This window comes from Colletotrichum navitas (genome assembly GCF_030913465.1).
Source record: "Colletotrichum navitas strain CBS 125086 chromosome Unknown LY79scaffold_45, whole genome shotgun sequence".
NCBI lineage: Eukaryota > Fungi > Ascomycota > Sordariomycetes > Glomerellales > Glomerellaceae > Colletotrichum > Colletotrichum navitas.
The window spans coordinates 130,481-150,459 of record NW_026850591.1 but is presented as its reverse complement, the minus strand read 5'-3'; the positions used below and the strand labels follow the sequence as shown (position 1 = coordinate 150,459).

Below are 19,979 nucleotides of genomic sequence, written 5' to 3'. Positions count from 1 at the left end.
ACAAGGGACAGCTTTGTTGAGGCAGAAATAGGCCAAACACAAACAGGTAGGGACGACTTGGCAAGGTTTCCTTTTGGCGAAATCCGGGTGGCTGCATTGAGCAAGGAGCAAGCTCGGGTGATATTCATGCAAGGTAAGAGGGATGATGTCATTGAACGCATGACTAATCATCTCCTCCAGAGGGCCCGTCTGTGTACCTGCTGTGCTGTGCCTGTTGGCCCGGAGCGCCGAGACCTGATCGAGATTCAGGCGGGAGGATTAACCCCAGCTCCCCCTGTGCCCGGACCTAGGTAGGTACCTGACTAGGTACGGAAGGTAGTGTAGGTGGTTTATAGAAGCCTTCATCACGTGACTTGGCGATAACCTCCTGCCCCTTGTTAGCTCTCTCCAACTCGCATGGGCACACATCCCTTCAGTTTGACCACATGGCCGAGGCTCATGATGGCGTGAGAGAGATGATACGCCCTGACAATATTGTCGGCTTTTTCTTCCTACTCCTACAGACGGCAGGGGCTTCGCTGAATCAGTAAGCCCCGACAGAAGGGAAAGCCAAGAAACGGACTCTCATGGCCAACGCGGCCGCGGGCGAGGTCTTCTGCGGGTCGCAGGCAAGCTCATACTTTGCGCTGGAGCCGATTTCCGCGGCGGTTCTGTGCAGTCGAGAGACCAAGCGACGGGATGCGACCAAGGAGAAGGGGCCTCTGAGGGTTGGGTGTCGGGAGGTGGACGAGGAGGTCCTTGTGGGTGGGTTTGAGAGGGGGACTGTTGTTGGGGTCAGTGCCGAGAGCGAGCAGATGGGGCTTCTTGTGAGTTTCTGCCTGTAGTTCCGCGAGGGGAGGGAGGGAGGGGGAAGGAAGCGGGGATGTGTGCGCGTGTGATGGCTGACTTGCTGTCTTTTCGTCAGATCTCATTGCAGTCGTTGGCCAGCACGCTGTGCGAGGAGGCTGGCGGTGACGCATCCAAAGAAAACGACGCGAGGGCGATGGTTGTCACGACGCAGCCGCCTGCCACTGTCCTCCCGACACTGAGGGATGCGATCAGGTCGGAGCTCAGGGCGCGCGGGACGGCCGAAGCAGAGGTGAAGAGCAAGCTGAGGGGCTGTCTGGAGAGGGTCTCCGTGTCGAGGGTCTTTGATCTCGAGGGCCTGTGGGAGGTTTTGGGCGACTTGGACATTCCCACCGAGAGCGTGACTTCGCAGACATCACCGGTCCCTGATGAGGAGCAGCAGCAGCAGCAGCAGCAACCTGACCAGGAGCAGAGAGGGGAAATGGAGGGAGGCAAAGGGGACATGGGAGAGGTTGTGCAAGGCCCAGAGCCCTTGCCGGGTTTGCCTAGGAATTCGGCGCCGGAGGAACAATCCGAGAGGATAGTGCTACCGGAGCTCAAACCGGCCAAACCCACGAGGACGGAGATTGCAGACAGCGACGAGGAGGACGCCCTGTCGCTATCGAGCGAGTTATCGTCACCGCCTTCTTCCATTCGGTCCCCAACACCGTACGCGGCAGACTCCCCTGAGAAGCCGGCCTCGCAGGACTCACGTCACGAGGACACCCAGCAAGAAATTCAAGACGAGACGCGAGAGGAGATTCCTCAGGTACCACAGGAGCTGGCTGAGAATAAAACGCCAGAAGAGCAACCGAGTGAGCCGGGACCGCCAGATATCATCCTCATCACGCACTTCCAAAGCCTCATGACAGCCCTCTTCACGCGCCACGACCGGCAGTCCGCGCATCAATCGTTGCAGGTCCTCTCCGCACATCTACGGTACCTGGCGAGGAACCTGCCGAGCAGCCCACTAATCATGTTGCTAAACAGCACGAGCTCTTCCAAGGAGGCACCGACGACGGCGTCGAGGCCTGCGGACCACCGAGATGGCCCACCGCCGCCCCCGAACTACGGCGGAGGTGCCGGTGGCAGCAGAAGCAGCAAGCCGCTCGATCCGACCCTGCGGTCGATATTCAATCCGCCCCCGCTGAATGTTGCGGGCTACGGCGGCAACCAGGCGGCGTCGAGGCGGAACAGGCCGACGTTTGGGCTGGTGTTTTCGCAGCTTCTCGATCTGCATCTCTTGTGCACGAGGGTCCTGAGGGACAAGGAGGACGTCGAGAAGGTTTATGCCCTCGCGCCCGGGCCCGGGGTCGGCCGGGATGATCGAGGATTCACGGGCGCTGTGAGATACGTCTGGGTAATAGAGGTTCTGCTGGACGAGCTCGGCGTCTGGGAGGGGAGTCTCCCCGGCGGTGCGGTGAAAGTGCGGAAGGGGAGGGAGCAGAGGTGGGCCGCCGTCGATGTCAAGGGCGGGAGGGTGGTGGACGCGTTCGAGATGGCAGAGCAGAACGCCCGATAGTCTGAAGTAGGGGGGGAGCGGCCTTTCACACAACACACAATGTGACTGAAAACTCTGACGTCTGCGGGACGAAGAGTCGTTGACGGCGGGATGGGTTCGATGGCGAAGTCAGGCAAGAGGAAAGACGACATCCCTCGTTTCTTGACGACGCCGGAGAGGGTGACGATGCCCTTGAGGCAGCTGACAGCCACCTTGTTGTCCCGGTGGCAACAAATACACTGCTCCAGAATGCCTCCCGGCCAGGGCGTCTGACCTTTATGAATACCAAGACCAATGTGGAACGAATTGTCAAACCCGGAACGCGAGAGCTGCGTACTGCGGTGTAAGTCGGACCGCAGTAATGCGGACCCTGATGGCTCAGCCCCCCCTTCCGGAAGAACCTTTATGTCTCCATACCAGAAAATGCCCATCTGTATGTACATTTTCTTTCAATCTGAGAGAAACAGTGAAAAAGGATTGACTACAGTTTCTGCAATCAAAACCAGACGTCCTCGGCCCTTTTTGAGCCGTTTGCAAAGCACGTCCTGTCCCATTATTCAGAAGACGAATCCAAGGCTCTCTCTCTCTGCTTCCACGGGACGTCGAATACACGTTTGCTTTGACCACTCCACGACACTACTGCGCAGTATCACCACGAAGCCCTTGGGCCACGCCCGCGCTTTCTCTTCTTCTTCTTCTTCTTCTTCTTCTTCTTCTTCTTCTTCTTCTACGCCTTGGGTATCCGATACCGAGTTCGGAGAAAGCGGAGGTCATGAAGCCGAGCTGTTTTTTGCCGTTGGCGGCTGCTGCTGCGGCCGCTTCTGCAGTGGCAGTAACGGCGGATGCGGCGAGGCCGCAGGTGCCGATGCGAGACGGCGTTCCGAGCACGCTTGACAGCGCGATCGGTCATCTGAGCCGAGGGGCGTTGAACGCCGTCGACGCCGTCGCGCGGACGAGGAGGAGGGTGCCAGAGTACCACGGCCGCTCCGGGGCCCTGCAGCGCGCACAAGACGTCCGGGCGACGCGTGGTCAAAGGGAGAGCGTCGGCCCGTCGGAAAACAGGAACGTTTTCGAGATTATCCGGCAGAGCGGCCAGGCCACGTACTTTGCACGGCTCTTGGAGTCGCACACCCGGCTTCGGGACATGCTCGACGACGGCGACGACGGCGACGGCGACGAGGCGGGGGTCTTTACGGTCTTGGTGCCGACCGACGCCGCGTTTCGCGAGCTCGAGGGCTTCGAGAGGAGCGAGGGGGCGCTGCTGGGGGCGATGCTCGAGTACCACGTCCTCGAGGGGCGGCACTCGGCCGACGAGCTGGGCGAGGCGGGCAGGACGTTGCCGACCGTCCTCGCGGAGGGCGAGCTCGGCGGACGGCGACAGAGGGTGAGGGTCGCCGCGGGAAGGGCCGGAGCCGAGGTGAACTTTCACGGACGGGTCGTCGGTTCCGAATCTGTGAGTTCATCCTTTCTTTTTATGTTCTTCTATTATTCAGGTGCTGTGCTGATGCTTTTTTTTTTCTCTCTTTCCGACGCAGACTGGGAGGAACGGGGTCATCCACTTCATCGACAGCGTTCTGGTGCCCCCGCCGCGGTGCGCCGCGCTCGTCGGCTCGCTGGCCGGGCGACTGGGGACGTTTGCGCGGGCGTTGCGGGAGACCGGGGTAGCCGAGGAGATGCGCGGGCGCGGGCGGGGGTTGACGCTCTTGGTGCCGTCGGACGAGGCGTGGCATGAGCTGGGCGCGGAGACGCGGGGATTCCTGTTTTCCCGGGCGGGAAGGGCGCATCTGAGGGCGCTGGTGCGGTACCACGTCGCTGAGGAGGTGCTGTACACGGACGAAGGAGGGGAGAGACGCCAGCGGCGGGTCGGGACGCTGCTCGGGGTAGAGGACGTTTCGATCGACTTTGGCGGGCGGGACGGGTCGCGGACGGCGAGGGTGAACGGGGTGGCGGTCTCGGTGGGGGACGTGCCGGCGCGGGACGGGGTCGTGCATGTGCTGGACGGGGTGCTTCTCCCGCCGGCCCGGGGGACGGGGGACGGGGGCGAGGCCGGGGGTGAAGGCCGAATCAGCGTGCAGGGGCTTAAGAGGCGGCTGGGCCGGTATGTGGAGGGCGGAGATGGAACCGAGACTGAGGAGCTGTAGGGGTACGAGGGGCGTGGATCGCGGAGGGAAGTCGGTCCTTTTTTGGAGAGAGAGAGAGCGTGTGACAAAATGGTGGGATCTGGTTTTCCTATGATAATGATGCATCATGTCGGCCGAGACCCAAAGGTCTTCAACGCTTGAGCACGACGTCCAGGGTCATGCTGTGCTACTTGGCAACTCTATATTCACCAGCGAGGGAATGTGGCGGGCCGAGACCTTTGGCTTGAGTGGCTATTAGAAGTCGTCCACCGTTGTTGCATCTGATTTGGCGGATGTAGACACACCTCCGCATCGCCGCACCTCCTGCTACAACGGGGAGAGCTGATGCAAGATTGTGGGCCCGGCCTGGGTCCACAGAATGCAATCTAGCTTCGCCGGAGCTAGGTTGCGTTTCTACTGGTATATCTACTATCATGGTATCTGTCTACCTCTTATGGTTTATTAGCTCGGCGTAGTAGACTAGTTCGAGTTCTACAGCTGCCAGGGAGATCAAGCTTAACCGCGGTACTAATACAAGACGGTCTGGTCTCTCTTGAGGTGACGCATTTACACAATGTTAACCATAGACAGTCGTGAAAACACAGTAAAAGCACCATGCTCAGTACTCTGCTCAGTGCTCAACACAATATACAGGTTGAAAGAGATACTATAAACATATCTAGGTATCTACCATATTGATGAATCCAGTCTCTCTAAACCCCCATAAGTGGTCTCGTGCAGTTCACCCGATACACATGTAATATCACGGTACGTAAAACCCGATACGGCGCACCTCTGACCCGTGCTAGACCTCAATATCTTACAACGGTGTAGAATACCTAATAACGCAGAGCAACAGCTGAATCTGACTTCGCTTTAACCACGGCTGCATACGCAAACGACCTTGAGGCGCTGGAACGTCGGCGGCAACGCTGTTGAATAAGGTCGGGCGGGTTTACAGGCAAGCCACATCGCGATGATGGCATTATTGAACCTACTACCAAGGTCGCAATAGCCACAAGGGCGTGACTGACGTACTTGCGATAATAGTATTGTTAAACCTACCACTAAGGTTGCGATAGTTATAAGCCTCGCAATGACTCTGTCTCTACCAAGGTTATTAAAAGCCTTACGCATTGAGTTATACTGTAAGTACTGATGACAGTACTAGAGATAGCTTTACTTGCTACTAACCTTGCTGGCTGTAGCTAGGCATATAAAGGGTAGAAGCTAGGCTTAGTCTCTTTTTCCTTCCTTCTATCTTATTTACATCCTAAACGCGTACATAATAACACAGCTCCTAAATTTACTCTAGACAACCCTTATAATAAGCTAGCATACAACTATTAGAAACCCTTAGGGCCTGCTATAGGCAGGGGATTACTACACGGCTTACGCTAAAGAGCTTAGCCTTAACAAGGCTATTAGAAAGGTCTTTAAAGACCTCCCTCTTGCCTAAAGGGCAAACGTAGCCATTTTTAGCCTAGAGCTATTAGTAAAAGATACCAATAAAGCAGATAAGGTCTATGTTTAGAGAAATATAAGTGTAATTCAAGTATAAAATAACAAGATTAGGGAGCTCCTAGGGCACAAAGGAGTTTCTACGTACTTTACTAACGTCATAGACGCAGCAGCAGTAGCCATAAAGGCCAAAAACAACTTGTAGGGCAGCCAGGGCTAGGTAAGTTAATATATAATGCTGTGTTAATACTCAGGACATTCGCTAACAGCAGCAGTGTGACATCAGTCTGGCTAGATAGGGGCGACACGGAGGTCCTGTCAGAGGACAGCGGCAGCGGCGGCGACAGCCTGGTTAACGGCTGGGTTGACGGCGTCAAAGAGGTCAGATTGCGGCGTTTAGTGGAATGCCCAAGGGCAAATTCCTCTAGGCTGGTTAGGTGTGGGAGAGGAAAAGTCTTTTACTCGATACACAAAGTGCAATAATACACCCTTGCTTTCGGATTCCAACTTGCTGAAGAACCATATAGAGGTTTGAAATTCACGTGACCAAAAGTGCCCATTGACTGCTGGGGAAGTGACAAAAAGCATTAATCCAACGTTGCCTAGAGGTTTGAAGTTGTGTGACGGCGGAAGGGGTTGTTCGCTGGTGAGTTGGCAGGCCGGCCGCCCGCCGAAGTGAAAGTCGCCATTGGCGGAAACTCTACACATACACAATACAAGGCCATAGGCCCGGTATCTACCATATTAATTACCAATATATCGAGTTTAAGAGTGTCTTCTAGGATATAGGGACTATATGCCCCTGATGTTAACTCACTAGTCTGCCTCTAACTGCCCCCATTCAACTATCTCGCCGTCTCGCCATCGATCTATCAAAAGTGCTAACCATGTATGTGACTGCACTTATCCAGAACTACATCCCAGATGATACCAACATACACACTCACAACCCTCAAAGCCTAGTTAGAAACCAATCTGAGGTATATCAGCCTCTTACGTCCCCTACAGCTCCATAGCTGCCGAGGAGGCTTCTGAACTCGGCTTCATGCAATGCACGCTACGGTTCCACTGCTTACATTCACCTCAAAACAAAACTGCTGCAAGCAGCCCAGTATACCGCATCTGAAACGATCAAGTCCAGAAAGCCGAAGCAGGTCGTGGCCGACCGCGGTTAGTGAAATGCAGCACTAGATGAGACTAGTTCCTGGAGTTGAATTAGACTCCATGCCACGGCGCGAACCGAAACGTTGATTCCCACGTGCCATGTTGGAGCGTCTCGGGCGATGTTTGCTAGCGAATGGCTAACTGGCGGTCATTAATTATACCCAAACAGCCATTGCCTAGCTCCTGAAGGAACTGGCTCATCTGACCCGAGTCTCCTCATTAGTTGATGCATCCAAGACTAATCACAGAGTCGACATCAACCAGAGATGCCAACCTTTTGAATGCCCTGCCAGGTTCCCAGGCTAGGGCTCTGATGGGAACTTGTACAGCTGGGCCTATTCGAATCAGGCAAAGTGCCGGAAGATTACCGATTCTTTTCTCCCCTTTCAGCTTGCGCTCAAATACGGCACAGTCCTGTTGCAAGTAGGGCAAGATGACACCAAAGTACTCACGTGACTGTCAGCACTTCTCTCTGAGGTGCTGTGTGTGCAATCTCGGCACCCATCACGCTTCAGGCTCCTGCATGTGGCCAGGATCAGCTTCACAGCCGCCTCGTTTAGCGCCGCAACGATGCCCCTCCTCGTGCCACCTCTGCCCCAGCTGTGTGGCATTACTGTCTGAGGCCTTGCAGCCTGATGGCTGTTTCTGCTCTTCGAAGCCAACGCCCCAGTAGTTGGGTTATCCCATTTCTCCGCGAATCCTGGCCGAAGGGTAGTTGCTGGATCAGGCTGTGTGCCGAAGACGTGAGCAGCCAGAAAGCATTGTTTGCGGTTCATGCTGACAGGAAGCTAGCCATGAGCCGTCACATCTCGTGAGACTCAACACAACCATCTACAGTTTGCGCATGTGTGAGGTAGATCCGGGGAAAACACCTCCCGGGACGACGACAACCGCCGGTAGCCATGGAGAACCTATCGACGGCGGTCGGCACCGTTGGCAAGCTCAAGCCGGAAATCCGCTTGGCCCAGGCTATTTCCGAGTTCAGCGTCTGCCTGAGCGGCGACAAGGAGAGACACGCCAAGTTCAAGAACCTGCAGACGCGCCGCCCGCCCAACGCCCTCGAGGTGGTCCAGCTTACCGAGGAGATCAACCGCGATGGCGCCCGCCGCCACAAGTCCTGGCGACCCTACGCCACCCGCCTGGTCGCCATCCTCGACCGCATCCGCCAGTTTGCCCCCATTGGCGATGTTTTGATCGGCGGCTCGCAAAATCTCCTCGCATGCGGCGCCTGGGCCGCTGTGCGGGTGGCTTTAGAGGTATGTCAATTCATCACGGCTGGTCATACATCATCTTTTGTCGATGTACGAGGAGAGGAGTCGGGGATGTGGGGGATGACGGGACGGCCGCAAATCTTCTAATAATGACAGATTTCCCTGAGTTTCCTGTCGTACTTTGACAAGGTCTCAAACTTGCTCCTGAGGATTGGACGCTCCGTCTCACTGCACCAAGATTTCGCCATGCTCTTCCCCCAATGCCGACAAGTCCAGGGCTACATGTGCGAGTACATTATCGTTGTTGTCGACATCAGCAAGAATATCGTCACCCACGCTCGGAAATCGCTCGCCTCGCAAGTTGCCTCCTCGTTTGGCTCCTCGTTCGATTCCGTTATCAAGCCGCTGGAGACGGACATCGCCGAGTGGGGGCGGCTGATAGAGAAGCGGACCGCCATGCTCGTGGCCAAGTCGACTCTTCAAGAACAGTCGTCCAGTCTGGAACGGCTCAACAGACTGCAAATAGCAACGTCACGAGAAGCTGCCAGGCGCAACCGGGAAGCTCGCAAACACCGTATCCTCGAATTCCTGTGCCCGGACCAAAAAGAGTTAGACTTCATATGGCGTCGAGAACGAAAGAAGGGGACCTCGAACTGGATACTCAAAGACCACGAGTATCACAAATGGCTCAAGTGCCCCGTTTCGTCTGCCATTTGGCTGCAGGGCAACCTGGGGTCTGGAAAGACCGTCACCATGGCTTCCGCCATTGCTGACCTAGTCCTGACCAAAGGGGACGCGAGCTCCGGCCGTGAGTGTTGCCCGACCCTATGCAAAGTCCTTGTACTCAGCATCTGTGCTCCCTGTCTCCGTCACCCTGTCTTCCATTCTTCATCTTCGAGTCATTCTTCCCCTACCAATTTCACAATCGACTTACCGGCAATGAGACTAACTTCGTAGCAGCCGCTCCGACTAAACAAAGACCCCGGACTGTCTCGTACTTTTTCTGCAAAAGCAACAACCAAAAGACGCTGCATGTGGATAACATACTCGGAAGCATTGCCTACCAGGTCCTGAGTAGTCCGGTCCTCGCATCAACAATCGAACAGTTTTTAGATCGCACCGACGGCTCCCCAACCACATCCAACCCCGAAGCCTACGTTCAACTCATCTTGGACATTACCCCGCCGGACTGGGAGGGAGTCTTTGTGCTGGATGGTCTCGACGAAGCTCCGCACGAGGAGATGGACGAGCTGTTCATACAGATGAAGCGTCTCATGACTGCTAGGCACGTTCGGCTATGCTGCTCATCTCGACCAACGTCGAGATGCAAGACAATCGCGGAATCCATGATGCAGATCAACGCGACGCTTTCCATGGAGCATGCAGACCGCTCTGGTGATATCCTCAGTTATATATCGACAGAGGTAGAGCGGTGGAAGTTGACCAGGCCGTTCTCCGCTGAACTGGAACAGCTGATCACGAGGCAGCTACTGGTGGGCTGCCAGGGCATGTTCCTGTGGCTGTCCCTCCAGATTGAAGCCATCTGCCCGAAATACACCCAGGATCTTCGGTCCGAGGCCGACATATCAAACATCATGAACAACCTACCCCGCAACCTCCCAGAGGCCTTCGACCAGGCCCTTTTAAGGATTTCAGACCACAGATACAATTCTAGGATCTTCCAACTCGTCGCCGCTGCCGACCCGTGCCTATCCCTAGACGAATTACGTGTGGCCGTCAATGTTGAGCCCGGAATCCTAGCATGGAACTCCTCGAGCCTTGTCGGTTCTGGGCACACCCTAGCATCGCAGTACGGCGGCAATCTTCTTGACATCGACGAGGAGGATCTCGGCGTCAGGTTCATCCACCACAGCGCTCTCCTGCACCTTGCCGGCCGCCCCGTGCTCCGGAGCGCGGCGCCCTTTCACTTTGACTTCCAAGATTCCGAGGTCACTTTAGGTGCGGTTTGCGTGACGTATCTAAACTACAGCGTCTTCGAGAACCGGGTCTCGACGGCGCAAAAGGTCTCCTTCGCCCAGGTCCCCCAGATGGTGGCCGAGTCGGCCATGCCGTCCAACAGGCTCTCTCAGAAGGTCATGAGAATTTTGTCCAAGGATAAACGCTCCAGCGTCTCCAAGATTGACCTGGAGCGCCTGGCGTCCGACTTGCTAGCACACAGATTCAAAGTCCACGACGACGTACAGCTCTTTCTGCCCTACGCCAAAGCATACTGGCTGATCATGTCCAGGAGCTTCTCCGAGGCAATAGATCCCGCTGTGTACTCTCTCTGGAAGACATTACTTACCGGAGCCGTGCCATCCATCTCAGGCTCTCTCCCTTGGGATGCTAGCTCCGCCGCCTCCGCCGCAGAATGGGCCGTCCACAACAACCACGGCTTTTTCTTCAGACACCTCCTCTTCAACTCAGACACGGATAGCTTGAGCGAGGTCCTATCAACAACAGTTCGCCTAGCCGAGGAAGACGAACGGAACCGGGCCACGGCCGCAAACGGCCTGGCTGTTGAGGGAGGTCGGCAAGGGTTCAACCTGTCTGGAGAAGCCCTGGGCCCACTAGTGCCGGTCTACCTGATGAGTTGCATGCAAGCTATGCGCAATATCGATCATTCCGTTGTCCTGCGCTTCATCGGTCTAGGCAGTCTTCCTTTTGGTACGGGTGACCGCTGCAACCAGTTCATGGACCCGACGAGGGCCAAATTCAGCTTGAACTCCATTGCTCGCTCGGCCATCACGCACGTATTTACTGACACATGCCGTTCCCCACCCAAAACATGCATGTGTGATCCTATCATTTATTTTACGAACTACCTCCCTCACATCGATGCCTTGTTGGATAACGGGATGACTCTCTTGCATACGGCCATCCAGCAAAATCACGAGCGGCTGGCATGGACTCTGCTGACCGAACACGGCGCAGATCCCAACGGTTCCAGCGTGTCCGGCTTCCCCAGCCCACTGCAGCTCTGTCTACAACAGGATAGGAGCCTCGCGGCATTGGCCGGCCTGCTCGTTAAGCTGGGGGCCGATGTCTTAGCCAACCCAGACAACGACATCCCGCCCTTTTTTCTCGCCATCGGCATTCCCGACTACAAGGTCTTCCACGTGCTCCGCGGCGCAGGCGCCTACGACAGGACCCGGCGCTACGGCTCCAAGAACGAGACGGCGTTCGAGTTCGCCTGCCGGAAGTACTGCGAGCCCCGGCTCCGGGACTACCCGTACGTCATCCTGAACACGCTGTTCAAGGACGGCGCCGAGGTGAACTCGCGCAACAGCAGCGGCGAGACACCACTCCTGATGGCGTCCAGAAGCGGCACCGCCGCCCTGATCACGAGGCTCCTCGAGCTGGCGGCGGACCCTAACGTCGCGGACGTCCACGGCGCAACGCCGCTCCACTACGCCCACGGCGACGTCGCCGCTGAACTCATAGAAAACGGCGCACGCCCGGACGCGGTCTGCGAAGGCGTGACGCCTCTCATGGCTGCCGCCCACCAGGGAGACGTCGAGGCCGTCAAGGCTCTTTTGCAAAGCGGCAGCGACACAAACCACCGGCTGGAGGCGTCACCCGTGGCAGCCGGGGACGAGGTCCTCAACTGGCGGGTGCGCATGACAAAAAACCAGTCGCAGAAGAACGTGCTGATGAATACGGGCTTCAAGGCCGCGCTGGGAGATACGGCGCTGTCCATGGTGATGCGCCGGCTGGAAACTCTCAGCGAGGCGATGACGGAGGCGGAGGAGCTCCGGGGGCGGGAGCTGTTGCTAGATGGCATACAAAAAGAAGAGGTCGGGCTTTTCAGGCACCTCTGGGCCACTTATGGGACGATTGCGGTCGACCTCATAGACGCTGGGGGGAATACTGTCGACGCCTTGAAGAACGATGGCGCTTTCCAGGAGCTGTATGAGGAAATCCCATTCTGGCAGCCCATCTTAAGCAGTCTGCGCGGACAGCGTCAGGATGAAGACGGATACCTGACATACCGACGGAAGACTGGGCACATTCTGGATGGTGTCGACGAATCCTAGCATGGTTGTCGTGACAGTATCTGGAGGTGCCGGTGGGAGACAACGATTACAGAGGGCAGAGACACCTGGCAGACTAGACTGGTCCATGACGGAGCGAACTGTTTTGTCGTTTTGTTCTCGAGTAGCCTCCAAGTACAAATACACAAGGACTCGGAAGCAAGCAGCATTGACCGCGGCCACTCCTATCAGCATCAAATACCAGCAACACATTACACTATGAACCGCACCACGACCAAACAGTCGGTGCAATCCCGACAAGAATGGGATGGAAATTCAAGACAACACGCCGCTCACCAGCACTGCTGAACGGCAGCTTCGCAAGGACAGACTGTTCCGGGCTGAGCGTTGGCGGGGTGATTGGGGGCTTCTCCCAACCCTTTGCGCAAGATATACGCTAACAGCAACTATTAGCTTCCTTTCCCCAGAGTCTGAGGTAACAGGGGTTAAAGAAGGAGATAAAAAAAAGGGGAAGAAAAAGAGAAGAGACTGAATAATAATATTAATAGGTGTCTCCCCCCCCCCCCCCCCCCCCCCCCCTTTTTCAAGCCAGGAACCAGGTTTCACATTCAGGGCAGAGGTAGATAGGAAGTAGTAAAGGTCGGGGGAGAAGGAGGAGCACATCCAAAGCTGCCGGGACGGGGCCGGAACCCATGCCGGGCCCAGCCACCGAGAAAGCACACACACACACAAACCCCTGTCGCGATGTGGCAGCAAATGTGGGGCTATCTGCTGCCAGCTGGTGGGGCCCTCCTTCCGTGTTTTTCTCTTGGTGGTGTGTCCTTCCTGCCGATTGCCAACTTGAACTTGGCAGGCACAGTACGGATGCGGATAGTCATACCCGGGAAGCAGGTGCGAGTGGTGTCAGGCACTTTCAGGTCGGGAGGCGGCTGCAGGACAGCTGTACTGCAGGATACGTACCTTTTTTCTCCATTAGTACGGAGTACAGTACACTAGGTAGCAACTCGGACGAGGATACAAAGACGGGATAAACTGCCTACAACACGTTTCTTTCCTCTTCTCATGCAAACTCGGTACCTTACCTGATGCATTGAAAAAAGAAAAAGACACTTGGTGAGTCTTCCCCTGCCTTTCGTTCCATCGTCGTCCCCTTCTGGCGTTGGTTCCTGCCTCCGGGGCGCTACGGGGCCTAGCGCCCGGTCGGGTTTCAAGGGTCCTAACCCCTGGTGGGGCGTTTTCTCGGTGGCTGGGAAGGAGAAGCGCCGTGTGCCGCCTTCCCCAACCTCCGGCTTCCAAACCCAAACATCGCACCGCCAAACGCCGACTCCATTCACCATCGCCAGTCGCGAACCCCAACCACTTGCAATTCGCACCATGCAAAACTGCACTACCACCCACGATGCATGGCCTTCCCTCCCTCCTCGTTTTTTTTTTTTTTGGTGTGATGCATCAACCGTTCCATTGCAGACATCTCCGACCTCTTCTCTTCTTCCTCTGCCCCTCGCAATTTGATTCTGTTGCCTCATCCCGAGTGGAGGCTTACACGCCCGCCCGCCTCTGGTAGATTCTCGCACACCAACAACGAATAACCCTTGAAACAACCTTTGAAAGACCGAGGGCCAAGGAGTCAGTCAGAGTCATGTATTCTCGCGACGCCCGCCCCGACCCTTTTGCCCAAGAACAACGTACGTCCACCTCCTCGCCCATCCATACACACACACACACACACACACACACACACACACACACACACACACACATTCTTCTACTCTTCCACACCTCGTCATCGTCATCATCACCACCACTCGTCGTTTTTGATTCGTGCTTGCTGACGCTCGCTCCCGCAGGCGGTCAATATCCCCCTCAGTTCTGGTCTGCCAGGACACCATCACAACAGTCGTCCACCCCAAACACTCTCCGTCCTCACCACGCTACCAGACAACACTATGCGAATGGCCTAGAGGAACAAGACTCCACCCCCCAGCAAACCATCTCCCCGCCTCCTGACTTCGTTCCCTGTGCACCCTCTCCACCTTCACAGCAACAACAACAGCAACAACAACAACAACAACAAGCGAGGCCCTACTACCCCAACCAAAGCTTCCCTGCCCCAGTCGTCGTCGGTACCATGTTCGACGCCGAGGACCCCTACGTCTCACCGCCCGCCGTCCGCTTCAACGAAGCCCAGCTCGCCGTGGACGAGGTTACGAACCGCGTCCGCAGCAAGGGCTTCCGCGATGAACTCACCATCGCCGCCAACGGCTCCGTCACTCCCGGCGTCGACGACACCCCCTACTTGCGTTATGCTCTGGAGGCCCTGACTCGGGAGCATGGCCACAACTTCTCCCCTCCTTCCAGCGTGCCTTCCCCCGCTGCTGGAAACGACGGCTACTACCGCGTCGCCGGCTACCTCCCGGACGACCTCGAGAGCCAGCGCATCAGCGGCGACCCCGAAAGCGGCTTCACGCCTGTGGTCCCCGTTCCAAGCCACGCCCGGGACTCGCTCCGCCGTCAGTCCCGCCCCCAGTCCCACGCCGCCGACCGTCCTTCCGTGTCCCTCGGCACCCGCATCTTCTCCATGTCACCCCCCCAGTCCGCCAACCCCCACCACCACCAGGAACAGGGCCCGGCCACCGGCGAGTCCTCGCCTAAGTGGCTGCCTATCAGCGAGAAGGAGACGGTGTTCCCGGGTATGAACAAACTCGACACCATCGACGAGGACCGCACAATGTTCCCCCGCCTTACCTACCTGCCCGCCATCCTCAGACTCCCCTCCATGGCCGCGCTCGTCGTCATGTGCGTCGCCATGGCTGCTTGCCTCGTGGTCGCCGCCGTCTACTCGCCTATCCAACCCGGTCTGCTGACTTACGGCGAGACCATCTACAGCGGCAAGTACTTCTTGTTCCGCCTCCTGCCGCAGATCGTCGCCGCCTTCATCTTCGTGTACACGCAGTGCGTCGCCGCCACCACGCTGCGCATCCTGCCTTTCGCAGCGCTATCCGAAGACGAGCCCCTGCGGAGGCGAAACGCCCTCTTCCAGAACATGTACCCCACCACCTTCCTCCTCCCCCACCTCGCCGGGCCCGTTCACGTCAAGATGGCCTTGGCGATCCTGTGGCTAGGCGCGTTCGCCATCCCCCTCGCGAGCGCATCATTCACCGTCATCCTCAACGAGAAGGTCTGGTACTGGTCCGCCGTCCAGGGTGTCGTCTGGACGCTGGTGGCCCTGTATATCCTCGTCATCGGCGCCGCCGTCCTGTTGGCGCTCTTCTGGCGCAACCGCGTGACGGGGCTCGTCTGGGACCCAAGGTCCATTGCCGACCTATCCGTCATGATTAGCAGGAGCAACACGCGTGATTCCTACCGCGGGTCCGAGGTCTCTGAGAACCGCAGCGCCCTACGCAGGATCCTACGGAACCGCATTGTCGATAGGCTCGGCTACTGGATGACGGACAACAACAACCAGCAGGCCCCCTGGTACGGCCTGGGCACAGAGCACTCCCAGGGCCACACGCCCTCGGACCACTACGACGTCAAGAACGAGTCGGACCGGCTGTCCGTCACCTCGCACCTCATCGACGAGGGCCGCGACGGCTATATCCAGACCCTCTACCTCCCATGGTGCCTGCGCACCGGCCAGGTCCTTTTCTTCGTTATCGCTGCCGCCGTCCTCTTCGCCGCCCTCCTCGTGGTGTCCTTCCTTAACCGGACCAGCCTTATCGCCGGCTTCCGGCCGGGCGTCCCTGTGGCCCCCACCATCGCCGCCTTCTCCGCCGCCAACTTCCTCTACAGCTTCGTCCCGAGCTTCATCGGCCTGCTCCTCTACCTCGCCTTCCAGTCCATCGAGCAGCATGTCCGTATCCTCCAGCCCTGGGCCGACCTCAATGCCAAGGACGGTGCCCCGGCCGGCCGCTCCATCCTCGCCGACTACGCCGCCTGCCTGCCGCTTCAGTCCACTCTTCACGCCATCTGCAACGGCCACTGGCGCGTCGCCGCCCTCTCGCTGCTCGCCGCCCTCTTCGCCTTCCTCCCCGCCCTCGCCGGCGGCCTCTTCATGGCCCTCACCACCGCCCCGGGCGTCCGCATGTTCCCCAATGTTCCTGTTTTCGGCGTCATCCTGGCCCTTCTCGTCCTCTACCTCGCCGGTCTCGCTTCCCTGCTCGTCGGGCGCAACCAGTACCGCCTCCCGCACGCTGTCACCTGCCCCGCCGAGGTCTTCTCCTTCCTCGCCAACGAGGACAACGCCCTGGACCCGGCGTTCCAGGCCGCGCCTCGTTCTGCCGAGAAGCTGCGCGTCTACCTCGGCGTAGGGTCCAGGTCGACGGAGACGGCAGCGCAGAGCACGTGGATGTTTGGGTATTGGCCCGGCCACGACGAGAGGCGGCTCGGCGTCCGGAGGCAGAAACACTTCACGGAGCGCCTGCCGTTCCACGAGAGGGCGCCGTCGCGCCCTTTTATGATTTAATGCTCAATCACCGATTCGAAAAAAGTTTTACTGTTCATATTTTGTTTTGCGCGGCTTCCTCGCTGCTTGAGAGCTCTCTTCCTCTCTGTTGATTTCTGGTAGTTTTGGGGGAATTGGTTTTATCTAGCATCAGCATGGCGTTTAACACGGCGGGTGGGCATTTACGCGGCGACATGTGAAGACTGAATGAACGAAAGAAAGAAGATGAGACGTATTCACACGATATGGTACGATAATGAGGCCACGGGGGCCAGATGTAAAATTGATTATGGATCATTGCATTGAAGTTTGTTCCCGCTTCTGTTTTTTTTATTGTAACTGGTGTTGTTTATTGGCCGCCCTTCTCCCTCCCCGTACTGCGGGATGAATAGACACATTACCAATAGATACATTGTACCTCTCCCTCTTCATCGAGGGAGGTGACGATTCAAGTTAGCACTGGCGTCCCCGTCGCATTCTGGACCTCTCGGTTCCCCTCGCCTCGCGACGGCCACTCTGGAATTCTCGGGATCCGAAAAGGTTCCTGGTCTGGGCCTCTTTTCCCGGAAAAGGAAAAAAAAAAGGAGGAGGGGGGGGGGGGAGACAAAAACGATGTACAAATCCGACCTCGCCGAGCCGTGCCTTCCTTTCTCCCTCTGCATATCGCCGACGGCCGTCACTCCGGTAACCCGGCCGGGTCCTAGAGCCCGGCCGCCACCCCCCCCCTTCCTCCACCTCCACTTTTCACATGGGATGACGTGTGAGAGGAGGGGCGGGAAGAGGAAGTGAGCGATGGAGTTTGACTGGAATTCCGGGACGGAAGGCAAAGGAGAGAGAAACCGGCTGGCCTCGGGACGACATCCGCCCCCCCCCCCCCCTCCAAAAAGTCTCATCTGCTCGCAAAGGGAATGCGACAAGGGCGGCGGCGGCATGTTTGCCCGTGAGAGGTTCCCGACGGCGTGGTTTTGTTCAATAAAAACGGACAAATCTTGTGAGTACCGGTATGAGTATGAGTGTGTGTGTGTGTGTGTGTGGATTCCCTCATTCTTCATTCGGCCGCGCCATTAGAGTTGCTCTATCTAGATTCCTTTCTTTTTGCCCCTCGTCTTGATCGTTGTCTTCCGACACTCCTTCTTGGTATTCATGATGAGTCGTCTCGTCGTGTAAGCCCTGGTAGACTGGACAGAGAGAGAGAAAAGAAAGAAAAAAAATAAGAAAACAAACATCATGAGAAAAGCAACAACACTTTGACTTTTCCCGCCTTCGCGCCGCGACATCGTGGCCCCTTCCAGCCCCCCCCCCTCCTGATGCCCGTTCCCTCATCTCCTTTTTGTTTCCTCGTCCCAAGAAAGGTTCCATCACCAGGTACCGTCGGTGTTGCTGTTGATCATTGCTGTTGACATTTGTGATCCGTCTGACTCGTCAATCACCACCCTCCCTCCCTTTCCAGAACCATCAATTCCCTTCCCTCCCTTGACGCCCCATCTTTCATCCCCCCTCTCCTTCGCCACTGCGACCCAACACCGCTGGCTGCACTTCAACCCCCTTTCCTCCTCTTGCTGACTAAATCCTCCTCCCCACCGGTCCAATTCCCGCGATTCTTCTCGTCGTTGATAGCATTGCAGTATTGATAATGGTGAAACCCGTGAAAGCGTAGATAAAAATAAAAAAAAAGAGAAGGAAAAAAAAGGCCATCAAGTACATGGGAAGAGAGAAGAGACACGTAAATCATACTGGGACGCGGGACCGCGGTAAGACAGAAGAAACAACAAAACAAAAGGAATAGACACCAGAGCAACAAGGACGAAGTAAAAAAAAAAAAAAAAAAAAAAGGGACGCTACGCTGTCGCAAAACAAGATACTCCGGCTAGTCCCACGCTTTCCTCTCGTTCATTAGGCCGTACGAGTCGTAACGTGCCGCCGCCTTTACATGTTGGGCGTCTTGCCGTGCGCGCGCCCAAACATGCGCCCGAAGACGGCACCGGACCTCTTGTGCCGCTCAAACTGCATCTGGTTCTCGCGGACGCTCTCGGCCTCCGTCTCGGCGCGGGCCCGGCGCAGCTGCGCGTCCGCAACCGCCGCCGCCTTACCGCTCCGCCGCGTCTCGCTGGCGGTGCGCTTGTGCAGCGTCTTGACGAGGCGGGAGATGGCGTGCTCGGGCTCCGAGTCGTCCGAGTCCGAATCCGAGTCGAAGTCGAAGAAGGACTTGGGCGTGCCCGTGTCGCACGGAGTGGTTAGGGTGGGTGTATGTGGCGGCGGTAGCGGGGCGGAACGGGGGTGGGTGAGGTCCGAGGTGGATGGGTAGTAACTCCCGTGTGAAGTGTGAGGCCTGGTGTAGTCGGAAGGGTTGGGGGAGTAGAGAGGCGACGAGAGGGGACAGAAGAGGGATGCGGTTGCTGGGGAGTGGAGGGGAGCTGCGGGTATGGGATGAAGGTTAATGGGTGGTGGGCGATGACCTCGTCGGAGGTTCGCCATGCTTGGGGATTTTGGAAAAGGAGACATGCGTGGTGAAGCAGGAGGGGGAGGCGGAGGAGGGTAGCTCGGCGCCTGGTGATGGGTGCGTGGGAATATGCTGTAGGACGAACGGACGGCACGAACGGTGCGGCGAGTTATTGGATGGCTGCGAGGTCCGTCGGGGCCCTCGGGGCCCTCGGGGTCCTGCAAGGCTTGAGTAGCCTGGCAGCTCCTCATAGCTGCGTGTGGCCGGGGTAGAGTCGCGGGCTTTTCTTTGCTAGGAGGGGTTGGTGATGGGGTGTGCTTGACTTGGATATTATACTCGACAGGGCGCGGTGGCAAAGGGCAGTCGTCATAGGTGATGCAGCCCGTCTTCTTGGCTCTCCGGATATGCGGCGACGGTATCAATGCCGGATACCGAGTCCTGGACTTCTCGGGCGTCTTCTGAGCCTGCCCCTCTTCAGTAGTAGGCCAGAAGGTGTCCCAGAGCTGAGAGGCAGAGGCGTGGTACTGGTAGTCGTCGTCCAGTGACACCTCCGAGTCGGTCCGGTCGTCGATGAGGCTGGGTGCTGAGCCGTTTGAGCTTTGTGAGCCGATGGAGGTGCGGTCTCTTCTTGTCGGCGTGCTTGGGCGTGATAGCTTGCCATGGCAGTCTTGGGAGAGATCCTCTGTCGAAAACGTATGCCCGGCCCTCCTGTACGGGTTCCTCGTCGGAGTGCCGTCGCCTCTAGGGTACGAGAAGTTGGCGTAGCCGTAGTACTTGGAGACCAGCTTGAGGTGCGCGAGCTTGGTCTGACGCTCCAT

General features: G+C 57.3%; 5 protein-coding genes across 5 annotated transcripts; 4 read left to right on the top strand and 1 right to left on the bottom strand.

Annotated features, from left to right (window-relative positions):
* Window positions 1–566: 566 nt before the first annotated feature.
* LY79DRAFT_671116 (uncharacterized protein) lies at window positions 567–2,347 on the top strand (the record flags this gene model as incomplete). Its single annotated transcript, XM_060563872.1, has 2 exons — window positions 567–806; window positions 905–2,347. The coding sequence occupies 2 exons, from the start codon at window positions 567–569 to the stop codon at window positions 2,345–2,347; spliced, it is 1,683 nt and encodes a 560-aa protein (XP_060412370.1).
* An 844-nt stretch (window positions 2,348–3,191) lies between these two features.
* LY79DRAFT_518973 (fasciclin domain-containing protein) lies at window positions 3,192–4,467 on the top strand (the record flags this gene model as incomplete). The annotated part of the gene is made up of 2 exons (XM_060555085.1): window positions 3,192–3,779; window positions 3,862–4,467. The coding sequence occupies 2 exons, from the start codon at window positions 3,192–3,194 to the stop codon at window positions 4,465–4,467; spliced, it is 1,194 nt and encodes a 397-aa protein (XP_060412369.1).
* A 3,748-nt stretch (window positions 4,468–8,215) lies between these two features.
* On the top strand, window positions 8,216–12,452 carry LY79DRAFT_271076 (uncharacterized protein). Its single transcript, XM_060552024.1, has 2 exons — window positions 8,216–9,090; window positions 9,243–12,452. The coding sequence occupies exons 1-2, from the start codon at window positions 8,529–8,531 to the stop codon at window positions 12,317–12,319; spliced, it is 3,639 nt and encodes a 1,212-aa protein (XP_060412368.1). The 5' UTR covers window positions 8,216–8,528; the 3' UTR covers window positions 12,320–12,452.
* A 1,871-nt stretch (window positions 12,453–14,323) lies between these two features.
* LY79DRAFT_558849 (phosphoribosylaminoimidazole-succinocarboxamide synthase) lies at window positions 14,324–17,182 on the top strand (the record flags this gene model as incomplete). The annotated part of the gene is made up of 1 exon (XM_060558214.1): window positions 14,324–17,182. A coding segment is annotated over exon 1 (2,332 nt), but the record flags the coding sequence as incomplete, so codon positions are not given.
* Window positions 17,183–18,647: 1,465 nt separating this feature from the next.
* LY79DRAFT_591553 (uncharacterized protein) lies at window positions 18,648–19,979 on the bottom strand (the record flags this gene model as incomplete). The annotated part of the gene is made up of 1 exon (XM_060561292.1): window positions 18,648–19,979. The coding sequence occupies one exon, from the start codon at window positions 19,977–19,979 to the stop codon at window positions 18,648–18,650; it is 1,332 nt and encodes a 443-aa protein (XP_060412366.1).

Coding starts and splice junctions, on each gene's coding strand:
- LY79DRAFT_271076 (XM_060552024.1), top strand. CDS start 8,529: ATGCTCTTCCCCCAATGCCGACAAGTCCAGGGCTACATGTGCGAGTAC. Junction 9,091..9,242: donor AGGGGACGCGAGCTCCGGCC/GTGAGTGTTGCC, acceptor ACTTCGTAGCAG/CCGCTCCGACTAAACAAAGA.